The sequence below is a fragment of the Pipra filicauda genome, unplaced genomic scaffold (assembly GCF_003945595.2).
Source record: "Pipra filicauda isolate LSUMZ 115617 unplaced genomic scaffold, ASM394559v2 scaffold69_size3009148_pilon, whole genome shotgun sequence".
NCBI lineage: Eukaryota > Metazoa > Chordata > Aves > Passeriformes > Pipridae > Pipra > Pipra filicauda.
Window position 1 is genome coordinate 1,248,658 of NW_024104864.1, and position 17,375 is coordinate 1,266,032.

A 17,375-nucleotide genomic window follows, 5' to 3' on the forward strand; every position below is an offset into this window, starting at 1 on the left:
ATTGCAATACCGATTTTATCCTAGGGACTATTGTCTTCTCAAGTAGGAGAGATTATTCAGCTATCTTAAACAATGTCTAATATTAACCTAATGTTAGTGAGAAATTAAGGCCTGAATAGACTAATAATGCAAAGGAAACATTAAAATTTTTTAGAGTATTTTCAGTGCTGAGTCATAACTGATTCTAGAAGGTGCAGCAAAAATTTCTTTCTTAAGTCATGTGCACTCTCTGTGTCTCAGTAGGCCTGGCCTTGTCCAGAGCCGAAAAAGGACACAGGTATATGAATACCAATTCTTGTCTCAGGCATTTCTATCATCTCATGCATTATCACTGCTTCAGACCACACTGAAGCACCTTTTCAGCTAAGAATGAATAACTCAAAACTTTTTCACTGGTCATTTCTCTGTCATGTAGCAGAGCTAGTCCTTTGCCAGAGGTGTTAGAGGCTCATGATACTGTTTGTTTTTCTGCTGTCTAATAAGTGAACAGTTTCTCTCTTTTCCTTCCTAATGTTTGGAAACAGACCTGGAAGAGAAAAATAGTCAATGAGCCCAGCATGTCTCCATTTACTCCAACTACAGTGAGATTGATTTTCACAGCGGCATCATACATTTTGGAAGTTCATGTGGTGTTGGAAAGGAAAAGAAGGTCTTAATATGAGTCCACTGAACTCCAAAAATGAAAAGTCTGTATTATAAGCTCCCAGTAAGATTCCAGTGTTTGAACACTCCGCTATCTAATGAATGAATAACTGAAAGTTGGCAAAATTTTTGGAATTTGAAGTATCAAAGAACTGGGCAAATTGGAACCCAGTTATGGCAGAGCCGTGAGGTGGTATTTCCTTTCTTAGCCCTTTCTCTGCTATCCACATTTCCTACACTGGTGACTCAGAGCCAGCAGTTCCAGAGCAGTGAGGGAAAGCAGCACACAGGAGGAGAAGTAACAGTCTGGAAGAATCCGCCACCCTTTCTGTTTGCAGACCCAAATGGATGCAGTTTTTAGTATAAAAAACCCACAAGTTAAAAGGTATCCTTCTGGATATTTTAGAAAGTGTGTCTAAGACTCAGAGTTGCATCTTGGGGTTGAACTGATTCTTACTTACTTCAGTTCCCAGCTTTGATTCACAGTATGGCAGTGATGAATCTAACTTGTTCTTTTAAATTTCTCTGTGGTTCTACCAATGAAAAAAAGGTCTTAAAGTCCCTGGTGCACTGCACCTTTGTGGAAAGCACAGCTGCAGAAGATGTATGACTACCGACACTACAGAAGTATCTGCTTATGCATATGTTTTCCTCAGCACTGTCACATTCAGTCAACTTCAACTCCATAGCAATGACTAAATAGATGTTTTCATTTTTCCCTCTCCTAACTTCTTCTATCACTTTCTAAAATCAAGTTTTCATTCTTCTCAGAAATAATCACAGTACTTCTATAATTGTGCAGGCTATTTTTATTTTAAAAGGAGAACTGTTTTGATATGAGTCTATTTTGTCATAGATTACTTTTGCCTGCTTTAAAGGTTGTCTCGGTATTTGAAGTTCTTACAAGAGTATTTAAGTCATTTGATTTCTTAGAGTGCATGAAACGTCCCAGAATGATTGAGGAATACTTCATCTACATATTTTCCACATTTTGCTGGGTCCAGATTATAACATTGCCAAAGACTTCTTTTTGAGCTTTCTAATTTTAGAATAAAATAATTAAATAAAAGCTTCCATCCTTACAATGAAGACTGTTTTGAAGGCTGTTTTACAGTGAATGGTTTCGTAATTTCAGTCCTGTTCTGAGTTAGAGTTAAATTTTACACCATACCCACTCTCTCATCTCCCAAAATGAACATGCACCAAATAAATTAATACCTGCTGCTGTCAGGAATAACTACTAATGAAGTGCAAAACAGCTCAAAGTATCAGTAGCTTCTTAGCAAACTTCTACTTCTGTACAGCTGTCATGGGAATCTTTTGTTCCATTTTTCAGTTCTGCAGTCTGTTTTTGTGGACTTAAAGGTCAGTGAAGGCTATGAAATGTTGCAAACTTTTGTATCATTAGCTCATACTTTCTTTTTGCTCAGTTGAAGGTAGCTTTTGTCTCGGGAATTTTTTTATTGCAAATCATTGCTGATATTTTTTGGACTTGACCTTCTTTTCTTTTTTTTTTCTACGTATGGACTTGGCTTCAGGTTTTATCCTTCTTGTGTCTTTTCAGAGCTTTTATTTTCACAGTCATTCTCAGCTACTCAGTACCCCAGTAACTATTTGGGAATGAAAAATTCTCTGTTCAACTATTTCGCTTATGCCTTATTTTCACCTACTGATCCTTCTGTATTTTCCTCTTTCTCAAGGAATAGGATATAGTTAGTTTTTATGCAGTTTCCCAAAGCCAGCTTGAAGGAATGACTATACTTGAGTATCTGGCATCAACAGCAGTGTGCTTTACTCACGGTAGCTGCAAATATGGTAGGTTTTCCAGCACCACCTCATCCTTTCCAGGAGCTGTTGGATCTCTGGTTTTGCATTTAATATACTTCAATGGTGGTTTTTTTCTTTGTAGGCAGTTCCACAATGACAGTGTACAACTCTCCAGCCTCCTTGACAACTCTACTGTAATAGCAATGAGGGGAAATGGAACATCTTATGTATACTTAAACTACTTCAGGCAAAATGGTTTTTGTGTGTAGACATTTCCACGTGCAGCATAATTTACTGTATGAAAGTAGTAATTACTGTATCTGTAGCTCTGATAGTGTTTCACAAGTTCTATAAACTAATATTATTGATATAATATAGTTAACTAAATAATTGCTTCATTTAATCCTGCCTGTAGTGCAGTCATGATGTCTACCCTTAGGAGAAGTTGACCGTAGAGCCCAATGCCTGGCACTCCTTTTACAAGCAACACTTCTCTAGGGATCCAAAAGATATTGCTGTTGTTTCCTCTTCTTGAGGACACAAGAAGAGCCAAGCGGTAAAGCACTGATCTGGCTTTGGCAGACTATTTCTGGTATTAGTGTGGCACCAAGGACTGGATGTGGGTTCCTACCCACAGTCCTGTACTAGAAAGGAGATGGCATCACTTCAGGAGAAGCAAACCAGAGAAGGTTTATCATGTCACACCTTCTGTATCTAGTCATAGGGCAGGTTCAGAGTAACAAGGAAAAGGTCATGTAGAATGAAGGAAGTTGCAGTCCTTCCGTGCACAGTTTTCTTCCTTGCTGCATCCAAACTCATGTTACTTTGTATCAGCATATCCTCCCACAAATCTCTCTCCCAAGATGGGACTGTGCAGGTTCATCCCAAAAACAAACCCCAGACTTTGTGCTGCATCTTGTGAATATTCCTTGTTGTGTAGTCCAAAGGGGAATCAGTTTCGATGCAAAAACTTCAGTTGCTATGAAAAAAAAAGGCCAATGTTTCTTGGAGCCCCGGAAAGGCAGTGAAGGACTGCCAGGGAATACGCTCTACACTTCCAAAAAGCTTCAGGAGCATCTGTTGTCATCTGTGTGTGATCTTATCTATGATGGTACATGTGAAATTAGTTTAAGTATATGCAACTATTTGAAAAAGATCCTTTCTCATTTCTTGGCAGAGTTAATGTTATGACTGCCAAACTTAATAGACGCTTTACTTCCTCTTACCTGTGTATAAACAAATCTGGCCTCTGTGAAACAATTAAGGAATTTGTGGTGGGTGGACCCTGGCTAGTTGTGATACCCAACTTCTCTCTCACTCTCCATCATCAAGAAGACAGGGAAAGAAAATAAAATGGAAAAGTTCATGAGTCAAGGCAAAGACAGGAAGATCACTTACCAGTTGCTGTTAATAGACAAACCAGACTTGACTTGGAGAAAATTAATTTAATTTATTGCCAGTTAAAATGGAGTAGAATGGCAAGAAACAGACAAAACCTAAAACGTCTTCCCCCCCCCCCCCGGCCCCACTGTCAACTCCCCTCCTTCATTCCAAACTTCTCTACCTCCTTCCCCCTGAGTAGTGCAGGGGGATGAGGAATGGAAGGTTTTGGTAGACCCATTACAGCTCCCCTCTGCTTCTCCTTCCTCCTCATACTTTTCTCCTGCTCCATCATGAGTCCTTCTACAAGCTGCAATTTCCTCAGGAAATATCCGCCTGCTCCAGTGTGGAGTCTTCCACAGACTGCAGGGGAATCTCTGCTCTGGCACATGATTTGTGTTTTCTGTCAGGTGCTAGACATTGATAATTTTCAGTAGCAGTCCCTGTACCAAGTTGCATACAGCTTGTTGGTACATGTGACAAAAAGAGAAGGGATGGCAAGAATGGTAACTTTATATAGGCTTACCAAGACTTGTGGGATGGGTCTTGTGGCTGTGGAGCCTCACTAAACGTGCATTGTGGCTGTAACTGTATTCATTGTTCTAAAAATGTATAAATCTTTACAGATTAGACAAAGGCAAGGTGCTCCATTTCTGAAATCCTGCTGTAATAATGCTAAGAAGCCTCCCGATAGAGCAGTGTAGGTGAGGTTACTGAAGCCCTGTCATTAATGAGATTGGAACTTGGTGAGTCATGTTATAAATATTTTAAATGAATCCTGTGAAGACTTTGCAAATCCTTGGCACATTAGCCTTGAAACTGAGCAAATGAGGAGGGAGGGTCAGAACGAGAGAGAGTAGAGAATATAAAAGGTAAAAAAGCCTCAAGAATGGGGGTGGGGGGAAAATTATTGTAATAGGAGGAATAGTAAGATTTAAAAAAAAAAAAAAAACAAACAGAAGAAAGGATTAATTGACAAAGGAGAATCTTTACCTATAATGGCAAAAATAGAGGAGAACCTGAAAAGATGTCAGTAACTTCACCTTCCCCTGTTGGGCTTTTTACAATTACTTTTAAACTGTTGGAGGTAGATGTTAACACACCTAGAAATTAAGGTAAGCATCTAGCTCTTCATACAAAAAAACCCAATTCACAGATTTTAATTGATTTTTGTCTTGCAGATCCACAAAGACTCACCCTGGTCCAGTTGTACATTTAAGTGACAGCCCAAGAGATGAGGGAAAAGTGAGTACAACTAATGGTATAAAACTTTGCAACATTTCATAACCTTTCATTTATTTGCCTTGGTAGCTCCTTCTTTTTGGTTACTCACTAATTTTACCATCTGCTTTCTTTCTATATTTCAAATTCACTTTAACTATTTTACAGTTTTTAAGAAAAAATTATCTTTGTACAAAAAACATACTATACTTTGAAACATATAACCATCCAAATTGTTCATGATTAAATAAACTTGACTTGGTATAAGTAAGAACTGACTGGAAACTGTATCATGACTTCAGTACTTGGACAAGTAGTTTATAGTAGTTTATAGTAAGTTTACATAAGATAGCAATTCTTTTCTTATACAAGAATTTTAACTATAGTAATCTACATCTGTTGCTACTGTTTGCTATTCTCAACTCTGTTCACAAAGAGCTGCCCATAGTAGGAATCAAAACATATAGTCAGAGCATCAGGGTTGTGACTGATAGCACTAGGAAGCAAAATCAAAGTTTGCTGGCTTTATTTGTGTGGCAGCTTTTCAAAACTGAAATATGGTTGACAGAATACCAGTTTTAATAGAGCTTTTTCATTTATCCATTGCTACTCATTTTTTTAACATTTTGCCTATGTGGAAAAGGGTATTTAACTCTCTCATTGGTTTTGGTAATTTCTAGCAATTGCATTTTTTGTGTATTTATAAAGTACTTCATCTTAAAAATGGTGTATCTATTTGACGGTGTCCCTCACATAACAGCTGATGGTTGTTAGAAACTCGCAACAGTTTGAATTTTTGATACTGATATGGGGGATATTATGCTGAAATTATGAGTACCTGCAAAAGCACTGATGGCTTCATCTGGTTTTCATTTGCATTATGTGTCCTTGGACTTATCCATTTTGCAAGGTGAACTATGTACAAATGGTTTGCTTGTGAGCTAGCCCTCCAACAACATATATGGGATCTCTAAGCATTTTTAGAAGAATCACAATAGATCAAGCAATTTAGAATACTATCAAATAAAGTAACTAAACACTGTGAAGTGTAGTGTTTTAGCCTCAAACAAGAAGCCATCAAGAAATGCTATTTAACTATCTATGGCAAAATACCTGAAAAAAATAAAGGTTTATTTATGAGGCATCATTCTTGTTTGCTGGCCACAACAGAAGCTGATGATGATCTGGGTACCTAAAGTACACAGTGTAGGGAAAATTATATGAAAAGAAAAAGTTCTGTTGTGAGTGAACATCTCTTACAGGAATATTTTTCAGCAGAAAGAGAGAAGATGAAAAGGAGTCAGGAAAGGGAGTTAGAGGAGAACTGGCTCGGAAGTACAAGTGCTTGTTGCTCGGAGGGCACGTGGGAGATATCTGGACAATGATGAATTCCTAGCATACTAACAGCAACAGCAAAATCAGACAGATGCCTATGAAAAACAAAGATTGAAAATTTATGGGGAGAAAGAGTAGAAAACGTAAGCTATACTGAAACCGTCCCAGTGCATCTCTTTGTATCACTGATAGTTTGAGAGTGGCGTAAAGAACAAATTGGTGCTAACAAAATACTTGCAGATTTGCAGACTGTGGAATTGTTAGTGTTTGATGTTTACAGGAAGACATCAGTAGAAGGTACACACAGATGTAAGAAAAGATCCAAGCAGTAAATCAAAAGACATAACTCTAGATAAAAAAATCCAACAGAAGAGAAAAATATTAAACTAAATTTTTCAATTAAGTCGCAATAAACTTTGGTTGAAAGAATGAAGAATAAAACAAGTATTATTCAGAATGAGGAAAAAATGAAAAAAAAAAACAGCTTCTGGGATTTTGCTGTTCAACATCATCATAAATAGCCTAGAGAACAGAGTAAGCAGTGCTGTGATCAGGTTCGCTGGCCTTTAGGAGTCTGAGAAACTCAGCAGTAGAATGGGAGGTCATTTGCAAGTCATTTGCAAGTATTGAGTGTAAATGGTGAGAAGTGATATGTGAAGGGGAAAATATTTATGACTTTATGTGTTAAACAATGGGTCTGAGCTGATGATTACTGTTTGTTATCAAGAGCTTTAAGTAATGATTGATAATTCAATGAAAATTTCAGCTCAATGCTCAGTAGTGAACAATAAAGAAAATCAAAATTAGGCATTATCTGGAGAAGAATAGAGAAAAAAACAGGGCTATTAAAGAAATGCAGTTGATCTGCCACTGAACACTGAGTGTAATACTTCTTCTATATCTAAAAAGAACATAATTGTGCTAAAAGAGAATAAACATGATTTTCTGTGTGAGAGACAGCTTAATGAAACGGGAAAATTCACTGTGGAAAAGACCTAATTGTGATTCCAAGTTTGAAAATCTCAGTGATATGAAGAGGATGGAAACAGCTCATGGTCTCTTTCAATACAAAAACTAAAGGGATATCAAATGAAGCTGACAAGTCAGATTCCAAACAAGCCAATTTAGTACTTTTTCATATGTGCAATGGGTAGAAGCTATAAAACTTTGTCCAAATGCTGTTGTGTTGCTGAAAATTTATATTGGTCACAAAGAAGATTAGAAAAGTTAACACAAGAGAAATCAATTTGAGGGTAACTGAAGAAGTTTGCTGAATTCTCATAAAAAGTTCATAAAGGTAAGGTTAAACAGAGCCATGTGTAGATAGGGAGATGGCTATATTGGAATTAGAAAATTACTTAGGCTGAGAGAATATGTAAGAGTATGACAAGTACTTGCCCTCTTCCCTTATTGTTATTTGGTAGTTACTCTTGGTCAGTTCAGTACAAGATACTGTGACAGGTAGACCTTCTATTTAATTTAGCCAAGTTAATCTTAGAGCTCTTTGAAGATAGGTCTATATAGTCTGCTTAGCTCCTCAGCTCCAAGTTAACCAAAGACCACCAAGAGGTGTTGGTGGGAGAAGTCAGACTCCCCACATCATTTCCTGATAGGCAGCAGATGAAAGTGTTGTTTGCATATGTTTCAGGAATTAAATAGTAGGTATAAATGAGTTGTAATCATTACTCAAAATACAGATATTCTTTTCTCTACAAGAGTACTACTCTACAAGTACTCTGCAAGGGTTCAGTGGTATATCCTTGTCCAGGATATCACAAAATAGTTTACAGATCTGGGACTGTTTCACTGAGGTAAGTAAGTACTTCTCCTATGTGCACTGAGTGGTTCAGAGTCCTAAAACACAGTCAAACCTTTCCAAATCTAAGACAATCATAAGATCTCTTTTTGAAAACCAGCGAAATTTGTGTGCTGACAGTATCTTAATGCTTTTCATTAAAATTCTTGGAATTTCTTCAAGTTCCAGTTTATATCCGTGACTCGTGATCAGGTTCTTTGTGTCAAAAGAGTGAATGTAATTCCAGAAGACTTCTGCCATTCAACATTTTTCCAGAGTGCCCTCCAGGCAAACTATCTAGGCAGACTTTGGAGACAGTCTCTTTTATGAATCTAGCAAGCTGTGGCTGGAAGACAGACATCAAAGAGAATTTGGGCATTTAATGTGTCACTGAAGAACAATTTGGGGACCTAGTGATTAAGTTCGTTAAATATAACTGTGTCTGCCAAATCAATGAATAAGTGTACATTAGGAACTGACTGAAGTGCACAGACATTTATAAGTGGCAGATCTGTAGCAAACATGATTTTTCTTGCTGACAAAGGAAAAGACATTAACTGCAATGATCTGCAGTTTCCCAGCAAATGGAGAAATTTTAATAGGAAAAGGTTTAATGTTATTAATATTAGCTGGTGGACTAAACTTCCTATCTCTGAGTTTGAGTTCTGAGATCTAATAATACCTAAATACAGCGTGCATTTGGCAGGCTTGTTTGTTTGGGTTTTTTTTCTCCCAACTGTTTTTTGTTACCAGGACAAGGAAGGGGCTTGCTGGTATGTACCAGGATGCAATTAGTTGATTGTAGAAGAGAAATATGTCTACAATACCATCATCAAAAGCATTTCATGAAGGAAGATTTAAGTTAAAACGTGGAGCAACTTCACTAGACAAGGAAGATCTTACCAGGTCTTCTCTCTCCAAGTTCTGTCCAGCCTTCTGCATGTTTCATAACCTAGTAAAGTATGAGGAATTAAACTGTGCCAGGAGAGACAAGTTGAAGAGAAATCTTCGGGGGTTTTTCCATCCTGGACTCCTTTTACATGTATTTTTCTTCTTTGTCTATGTTTCCCCTTCCAACTGCATTTATGGATGTTTTACTTTATACCCCTATTACAGATGTAAAGCTTGTCTTAGAGATCTCTCAAGTGATCACCTTGACTGAGAGGAGTGCAAATGTTTGAGTTTCCTATGGTTCAGCCAGGTCAGAGTCCAGAGCATCATAAATATACTGGCAATGAGACTTACCACGTTCACCCAGTTGGAATTGTGACTTTAGTGTCATACCACACTGTTAGTAGTAAAGCAGCATGACTACCATCTGAACAAAAAGAGAGACTCCTGGCTATGCTGAAAATCTGTTTACCTTTCAGTTTATTCCCTGAAATCACAACACTTTGTATCTTGCCATTCTGTAGTGCTGTTGTGCACTGCATTTCAGCAATAGATCAGGTGAAATGTGGTCTCTGATACAAGGTATTTAACCTTTTAGTAATTACCTGGAGCATGATTTCTTTGGAAAAGAGAGTGACAGAATTCAAAAGACAAGCTTGCTTCACAAGGGAGAAAGTGTTATTAAGAAACAGGTCACACATACTAAATGTTTTTCTATTCCTTCAGTTTTCTGAATATATTTGTACAAAAGCTGAGATGAAAAGAATACTGGTAGATACCAACTGGTTTGGTACCCAGCTGTAACACATTGGTGCAAGTGTTTGTTATGATGATAGTAAGGAGGGAACTCAAACTCCATAACAAATTGATTAAAATATCATTTATTGGAGTTAATACAAAAAGGATGGTGGTAACCCCAAGTCATATAGCACTGGATGAACCCCTAGTAAGAGCACATCACACTGTGTTAAGTTCCTTCTGTGAAGAGGCTTGCCAGCATTTTGGTCTTTGGAGATCTCAGAAGATTTTGGGGGGAAAAAAAACCCCTCTATCCATTTCTACTGTCAAGCAAAAAAATGTTCACATGAGCCATACTGCCTTACATTAAGAGAAAGGCAAAGGCACAAAGGTGCTGTAATTGCCCTTAGCAAATGGGAGCTGCCTACAGGCTTCTTTAGAATTAGCCAGCTATGTTTATCTTGTGGTCAAGGAATATGTGCAGCACAGTGCAGGCCTGATGGCCAGCTGCTGTGTGCAGCACAACAAAGCACAGCACAGGCCTGCACCTACTCAGGTTAACTGCTGTGTGGGTCACTAACTCCTGGATGTACAAATGACTTCCGTTTGGGATCACTACCCTTACAGTGAGAGCAGCCACAGTAAGACACTCCTTTGTTCACTCTCTGAAGGGCAGCCTATTATCCCAGAATACCATACGGCATTCTGACATAGGTGACATCCAGTTAGCTGCATGCTTTCTGACTCTGCCACAAAACCCCACATGGACCCATCCAGAGCAAAAATGCTAAATATTCTGGAATTTCTCCAGCACAGTTTAATTTTTTTTCAGGAGCATAACTCTTAAGTAATCAGGTATTGTTTATAATCAGGTATTAACTGTAAATCATTTCCAGATTAACTACTACCTCTCCACATAAGGAATATTCTCCTGGCAATATAAAGAATCATATCTAGTAGAACTGAGAGTATTCCCAGACTCTTTTGTAGAAGTATGACGTATCAGCTATACTTGGAAAGAAAGTGATGTTCTGTTTAGCAGCCCAGACAAGTTTCATTTTTATGATTTATGCAAACCAAAGTGAGCGATAGCAAAGATACTGTTAAACTTTCACTGACTAAGAGATAATCTTGTCATTCTTCTGCTCAAATTCTTAATATAGAAACCTTAAATTCTTGCCTGCATTCTGTGATACATGTGTTTATAGGCAATGAACAACTGCAGCTATCACTGCCAGTTGTATAAAATATTCTACAGCAGAAATGTGTGAGTCTGCCAGTTTGGTCGTTTCCAGTCTTCATATCCAGAATAGATTCTTAGGAAGACACACTCTATGGGAAACAATTTCCAGGACATCTAAGTAGGCTAGACTTCATATCGTCCATAAGATCTGAAATTGTGTTCAAATGAAGAGTACTCTACAGTGCCAGATCAATATTTCAGTTGTTTTCAATGGAGACAAGGAGAAAGGATTGTGTTCATTCTTATTTTTCTCCTGAGCATTGTTTTTCTACTCATTCATCTTTTCTCAAATCTTCTTTGCTGGTGTTTCTGAGGTGTGCACAGTGATATGATGTAGAAGAAGTAAAAATTGGCATATCAGTTAATTACTTTTTAATTATTAGGAAAGCAAGCAATTTATTCTCTGCAGGAAGAATTCTTCAAAATGTTTTTAAGCAATAGAAGACATAAATTAAAGGAATATAAGTAGCTGAATGAGAGTTTAATCTGGTCGCATTTTGGTTTGAACTTATTTAAATGGTTAGGTGTCAAACATTTTCCTCTCCAACAAGGGGCAAGGAGGGTAAGATCTGATAGGTACGTGCTACAATCTTATTTTTTCAGCAGATATGCAATTGTGAAGACTGTCCAGGCACATAATCTTCAGGGGGGGAAAAAAGGTGTATAAAGCCATTTTTTTCCCATATCACATGTTAAACGTGAAGTAATTTGTACCAAAAAATAATTTGAAAGCATGGTATTACGTCTAGAGCAGATTACAATCTTGCACATCACTTTGGCATTTCTTTTCATATTATTCAATATTGGTATATACCTTCTGATTCAGAAACTGTAATTGTGTTTGTTTCCCTCCTCCAGCTGTTGATAGGCTATGAAAATGGGACTATCGTGTTCTGGGACTTACGATCTAAAAGAGCTGATCTGAGAGCTTATTATGATGAGGTAAGCAACTTCCATTAATTCAGAAAATCCATTATTCAGCATCTTGCCATATGTCTTACCAAGCAGATGTATATTTGTCTTAAGGCATTGTTAGTTCTGGAAATACTGGTTGTGCTATGCTTTTGAGCAAATTATTGACAATACAAATCAAAGCCTGAAATCTCTAGTTCTGATGTGTTAGGCTCTCATGAGTGTACTATGACACAGAATATCTTCCTCTTGACTCTAAAAAGTTCATCAACTTCTGTGTGGGGATTCTCAGTTGAACAGAGTGTAGCAATGAGCTGACCTGAGATATAGCTACATTAGGAACTACAGAAATATCTTTACTATGTAGAACATTAATTAGAATGAAAGACAAAATATTTTGTACAGCTGTTGATATTACCTACTACTTAAGATCTGATTAAATGGCTTAAAAAATTATAGTGTCATAGTTGTTTCCAAAATACATATATTTCTAGTTATTATGATTTTAGCACTAGCCCGACAGAAAAACATGCTTTGTTCTGCCAGTCCTTCTCTAAAGTTCACCACGGATGAATGTGAATGCAACTACAACTGAAGGTAGAAAAGGACATTTTCTTTTAAGTGATCCAGGCAGTAATTGGTCTCCTGTAGTTCTCTTCCCTTTTTCATCTTGTCACTTCATTACATGCAAGGAGTATACACATTTACTTCTCTCTAAAAAGTAATCTTAATACATCTGAATCCTGTGCTCTTTCAGACCTGCTTTCAGAGACCCATTAAAACTGCTGTGAGCTTCAAGATTAAGTTTCTGAGCATCCACATAACAAATGTCTTAAAAGAGTGTGAACAGGCCAGCACTTAAGCCTCTAGACATGCCCACTAAATTGTCTCTAAGTGACAGTCTGCCTCTACACACTTGTGAAATTGCACCTGTTCTATTACTTAAGGCTGGATGACTTTTTCCTTTTACAAGTCTCCTGGGGGAGAGTCAGGTGTGTGTGTCTGTTCATCAGCTTTCCTCTCTTGTATTTAGAATGAGTCTACGTAAAAGAGGATCTTCATAATACTGTTTCTTTTTTTCTTGTGGAGACACAGTGGTTGGGTGTTGAAAATTTCTCATGCAATTTAGTTGATCCACATTTTTCAGTACCGTCCTCAGGAACTTTCTTTGGCCTTTCTATCAGTCCCGTACTTTCCTCCTCAGTGGTTACTTGCTGTGTCATTACTCCACTTAGTGCAACTACTGAAATAGTTGAGAAATTCTTATTTTGTTTTTAAAAGGGTTGTGTGACTAGCCATTGTACTTAATTCCAGACTTTCAGACTCCATGTTCGTAATATTCCAGATATGCTATGATTCCCTTAGGGAGCCACTAAAAAGGGTTCTTTTTTAAATCCTGGGTTATATAGCTTTTGTGAGTCACAAATTACTTGTTCAGGACATGCCTCTTGGTGTTTAGCACCAATCCAAGTTTTCAAACCTAAGCCTTATCTTATGGATTGGTCACCAAAGATCACAGTTCGGAAATCATTGTTCCTGTTCCCTTTCACCATGCTCTCCGGACTGATGCAGCCTCTGTGCCCCATGATGTCTGACCAATCTTTCAGTATTGTTCTGGCACTGAGCCAGCCAGTTGCAGTTGCAGGGTATCTGTGAAGTCTCAGATAAATTACTGTAAATGTTCTGTATCTTCATTAAATACCAAAGTGTCTCTTTGCGTGAGTTCTGAATAAAATTAATCCACCCTCATTTTTCTTACTGTCATTATACTTTCTTTAGCATCAGTTTTGAAACTAATGTAGTCACCCCATTTAATGCTAAAAGGACTGAAGATCTCATCTAACTCACCAGTTCCTCTTCTGGTATCTTAAAGGATCATCAGATAGCACTATCTTTTCTGGCTTATAAGTGGAGTGGATTCTTCTCTTTAGTATCAAAATTTCCCCTGGCACCAGGCTTCTCGATTAGCACTTGGTGTGTACTGTAACAGCTTATTTTCTTGTCTTTGATGGACTGTCAGTGTTATTCACCGAGGCAAGTTCCTTCTTTTCTGTAGTCTTCTTCAGGTAGCTCTCCAGTTTGGTAATGTCACTCAAAATATGTCAGCACTCTCAAGACTCCATCTAAATATTCATCCTTTCTCAGGATCAAACCTCAACTGGATTTGTCCTATGTTAGCTTTGATGTCATTGGATTTCAGTTTACCCAAGCCAGCTGTTGAGAAGGAGACTTTCTGTTATTATTCAGATCTGCAGAACCTGTCATTGTGCAGCACAGATATGAGAAGCAGATTTTTTTTGGTAGAGAAGAGGAAAGGTAACTGTCTATCTACAAATCTAAATATTCTTCCTTTTTAAGTTCAAGATGGGGACTATATCTGCTGGAGTTCAATTGTTATAGGAAGGAATGGTTTCATATCTCATGAATTTAAAGATATTTATTTGCAGCCACAGGCCTTTAATTTCCTTCTTGCCCTTCTTGAAAACTGGGACAACATTCACCAGCTTCCAGTCAGGTGGGACCTCTCCGGATTACCAAGACAGCTAAAAAACATTGAGAGAGGTTTTGCGATGAGGATTCTGGGATGAATCTCATCAAGCCCCATAGATTTGTAGGGATCCAGCTGGAGCAGCAGATCCCACACAATTTCAGGGTCGACTGGGAGTTGATCATTCTCACAGTCATGGTCCTCCAGCTCAGGGCACTGAGACCCCCATGGTCCATCATCTGTGTTGAAGACGGAGGCAAAGAAAGTGTTAAACACCTCTGTCCCTGTTTGTTAGGTGACCATCATCATCCTGTAACAGGCTCTAACAATTTCTGTATTGCCTATTGCCATTGATATGTTTGAAAAAACTCTTTTCATGGTCCCCCACATTTCTGGCCAGCTTCAACTCCAGTTGAGCTTTGGCTGCACGAATTTTCTCCCTACAGCGGCAAGCAACATCTCTGAATTTCTCCTATGTCACTTGACCTTGCTTCCACTAGGCACGCAGCTTCCTTTTTGCCTTGTCTCCAAGAAAAGATTCCTGTTCTGCCAAGCTGGCCTTCTGCCTCACCTGCTTGACTTCTGACATTTTGAAATTGCTTTTGTGTGATGACTGTCATCTCCTCAGTGGTGATATGTATGAGATATTGAGGGTCTTCCAATCAATGCTTCTACATGATGCCCTCTATGAAAGGATTTCCTTGCAAGCCCTTTTGTAATTTTCTTCAAAAATTTATTTCCACCAATCAGTATAAAAAGAGAGCACATAAGCAAGATAGATCTTTCAAATGATTCTCAAGTTGTTATTGATAGTTGGCAGACCCCAAAAAACAGCTATCTTCATGTGCAGACTTTGAAAGTTTGTGTCAACACACACTCAGAGCCTTCTGAAACAGTCACAGTCTTTCATTGGAACATATCCTTAAAAGGAAGCTGCAGAGTTCTCAGAGACATTTGCCCAATGACATCTCCCTACCTTTGTCAAACACTATGCCACTATGGAAGTATCAAATCAGATGTGGCCCTTGTTTTAATGGTCCTGCAGTACTACTAACACAAAGGATTTTTAACATTCAAGTAATAAGAGGAGTATAGTTCTTGTTCAAAATATGGTTAAAGACTCTTCACTGAATTCTTCTCAGTAAAGAGAGTTTGTGATTGGGAAGGAACTGAAATGGTGTTGTGCACACTTAATTTTAGTGCATGCTGTGTATGAGAGAAGATGGAATATGTATGCAACCACTGTGGATATTGCAGAGGGAGAAACATACCCAATCTGGAGTGATATGCTTTATGTGCATACACTGTGTGAACATTCACATGAGTCACCCACCATGATAAACTTCTCTTCTAAGCAAATAACTGCTCCTTTTATGTGTGGATGCTAATAAAGTGGATTAGAATCTAGACGTATTCTAGCAGAGAGAAAATTTGGAACTTGTTCAGTGCCATCTTTCTGTATTAGTCGTGACTCCCAGATGAGACCTCCAGAAGTGATTATATGGGGGTTTTGCCCATTTCAAGGCAAAGTCTAACAGGTCAGTTTGAGTTGCTGCTCTGCCAACTGTCTGTGACAGGAGCATTCCACCTCAGCTCTACTCCACAGGAGGTTTATGCTGGCAGGGGACACCCAGCAGCTGAGAGGCAATTTAACAAGCAGCTTGTTACAGTTTTCAGCTGCTAGTTACTAGCTCCTGCTCAGACAGTTAGTGATTGTAGCCATGTGAAATGTTTCTAAATGTGATAGCATATCAAAACCAGATCCAGATTTGGCACAATAGCAAGCATGAATGAGCTCATGTCAGAATTAATTTGCATGAGGATAGACATGCCTTCAGTGTAAGTGAAGCAGTGCTCCCCACAGATCAAAGGTTGTCCCTACCTGAGAGCAACAATATTGGACTCTGTATGAACTGTCTTTCTGTGTTGTCTTTTGTTGCTTCCTTTATAGTTTGGTGTCTTCTGGGTCTTTAAGAGGAACTGTGTGCCAACCCCCCTCTGGCAGGTAGAAGTTTGAGTGATACTCATTATGTCACTCAAAAGATAAATATCTGGAGTTTGTTCAGCTCTGGGTTTTGAGTCTTTTTTTGTCATGACTATCTTACCTAGTATGTTAGTCAAGCATTCATACACAAAGCATGTCAGATTACTATTAAAACATTTGGGTCGTCTTAATGCATTTATGGCCATGCTGTCCAGCCTCAGGAGCTGATTAAAGCTTTGGCAAGAGGTCACAGCCCTTTTGTTTGTTTCTGCTGATACTCCCTCCAGACCATGAGCCATAACTGACCATAACAATCAATATAATTGCTAAAAGAGGAAGACCAACAGGAACTTCTGAACAGCGACCAGTAGACTTAGCTTTATTTCTTGTCAGCTTGAGCAAAAGTGATGTGAATAACTGCAATACTGACTTATGAACACCCAGGAATGATTTTAAAGTGATTTGAATAAGTCACTTATCTATTGAATATGGCTATATGCAATTCTAAGTGCATGCAAGGCCTTAGTATTTCCCACTCTGAAAAAAAAAAAAAAAGGAAATTTCTCAAACTGTATTCAAAAATAGGTCTCTTTTATTTACATTTACATAAAAACATATTGTGTTTTTTGCTATTTGGCAGCGAACATTTCTGGAAGGGATATGGATTCAAGGGAGAATTATGTGAATTTGTGCTTCTGAAAGGAGTGTGTGAGAAACTGTGTTATACAATGAGTGTTTTGTCAGAAGATGGCTTTTGTTTATTTCCAGCACATACCAATGAAAGTGAAGGACTTACACCACTATTCTTTCAGCTAGTTTGGTGTAAATAGATATTTTCAGTCAGTTCCACTAATTACGCACAAAATATTAAGAATGGTCTATTAATTTTTCAAGTGTTGCTTTTTGGCATACGTAATATTCATCATGTGGTACTTGTAGTGTGCACACAGGAGTGCAATATTCCTCTTCTCTGAGGAAC

At 38.1% G+C, this 17,375-nt stretch overlaps 1 protein-coding gene across 11 annotated transcripts in view; it reads left to right on the plus strand.

Annotated features, from left to right (window-relative positions):
• The window catches only part of STXBP5L (syntaxin binding protein 5 like), a 192,674-nt gene that overhangs the window by 95,277 nt on the left and 80,022 nt on the right, over nt 1-17,375 (plus strand). For all 11 annotated transcript variants that reach the window (XM_039388892.1, XM_039388893.1, XM_039388895.1 and 8 more), the window contains exons 6-7: nt 4,971-5,034; nt 11,871-11,954. In XM_039388892.1, the coding sequence (XP_039244826.1) occupies nt 4,971-5,034; nt 11,871-11,954 (148 nt within the window). The remainder of the gene's footprint in view (nt 1-4,970; nt 5,035-11,870; nt 11,955-17,375) is intronic.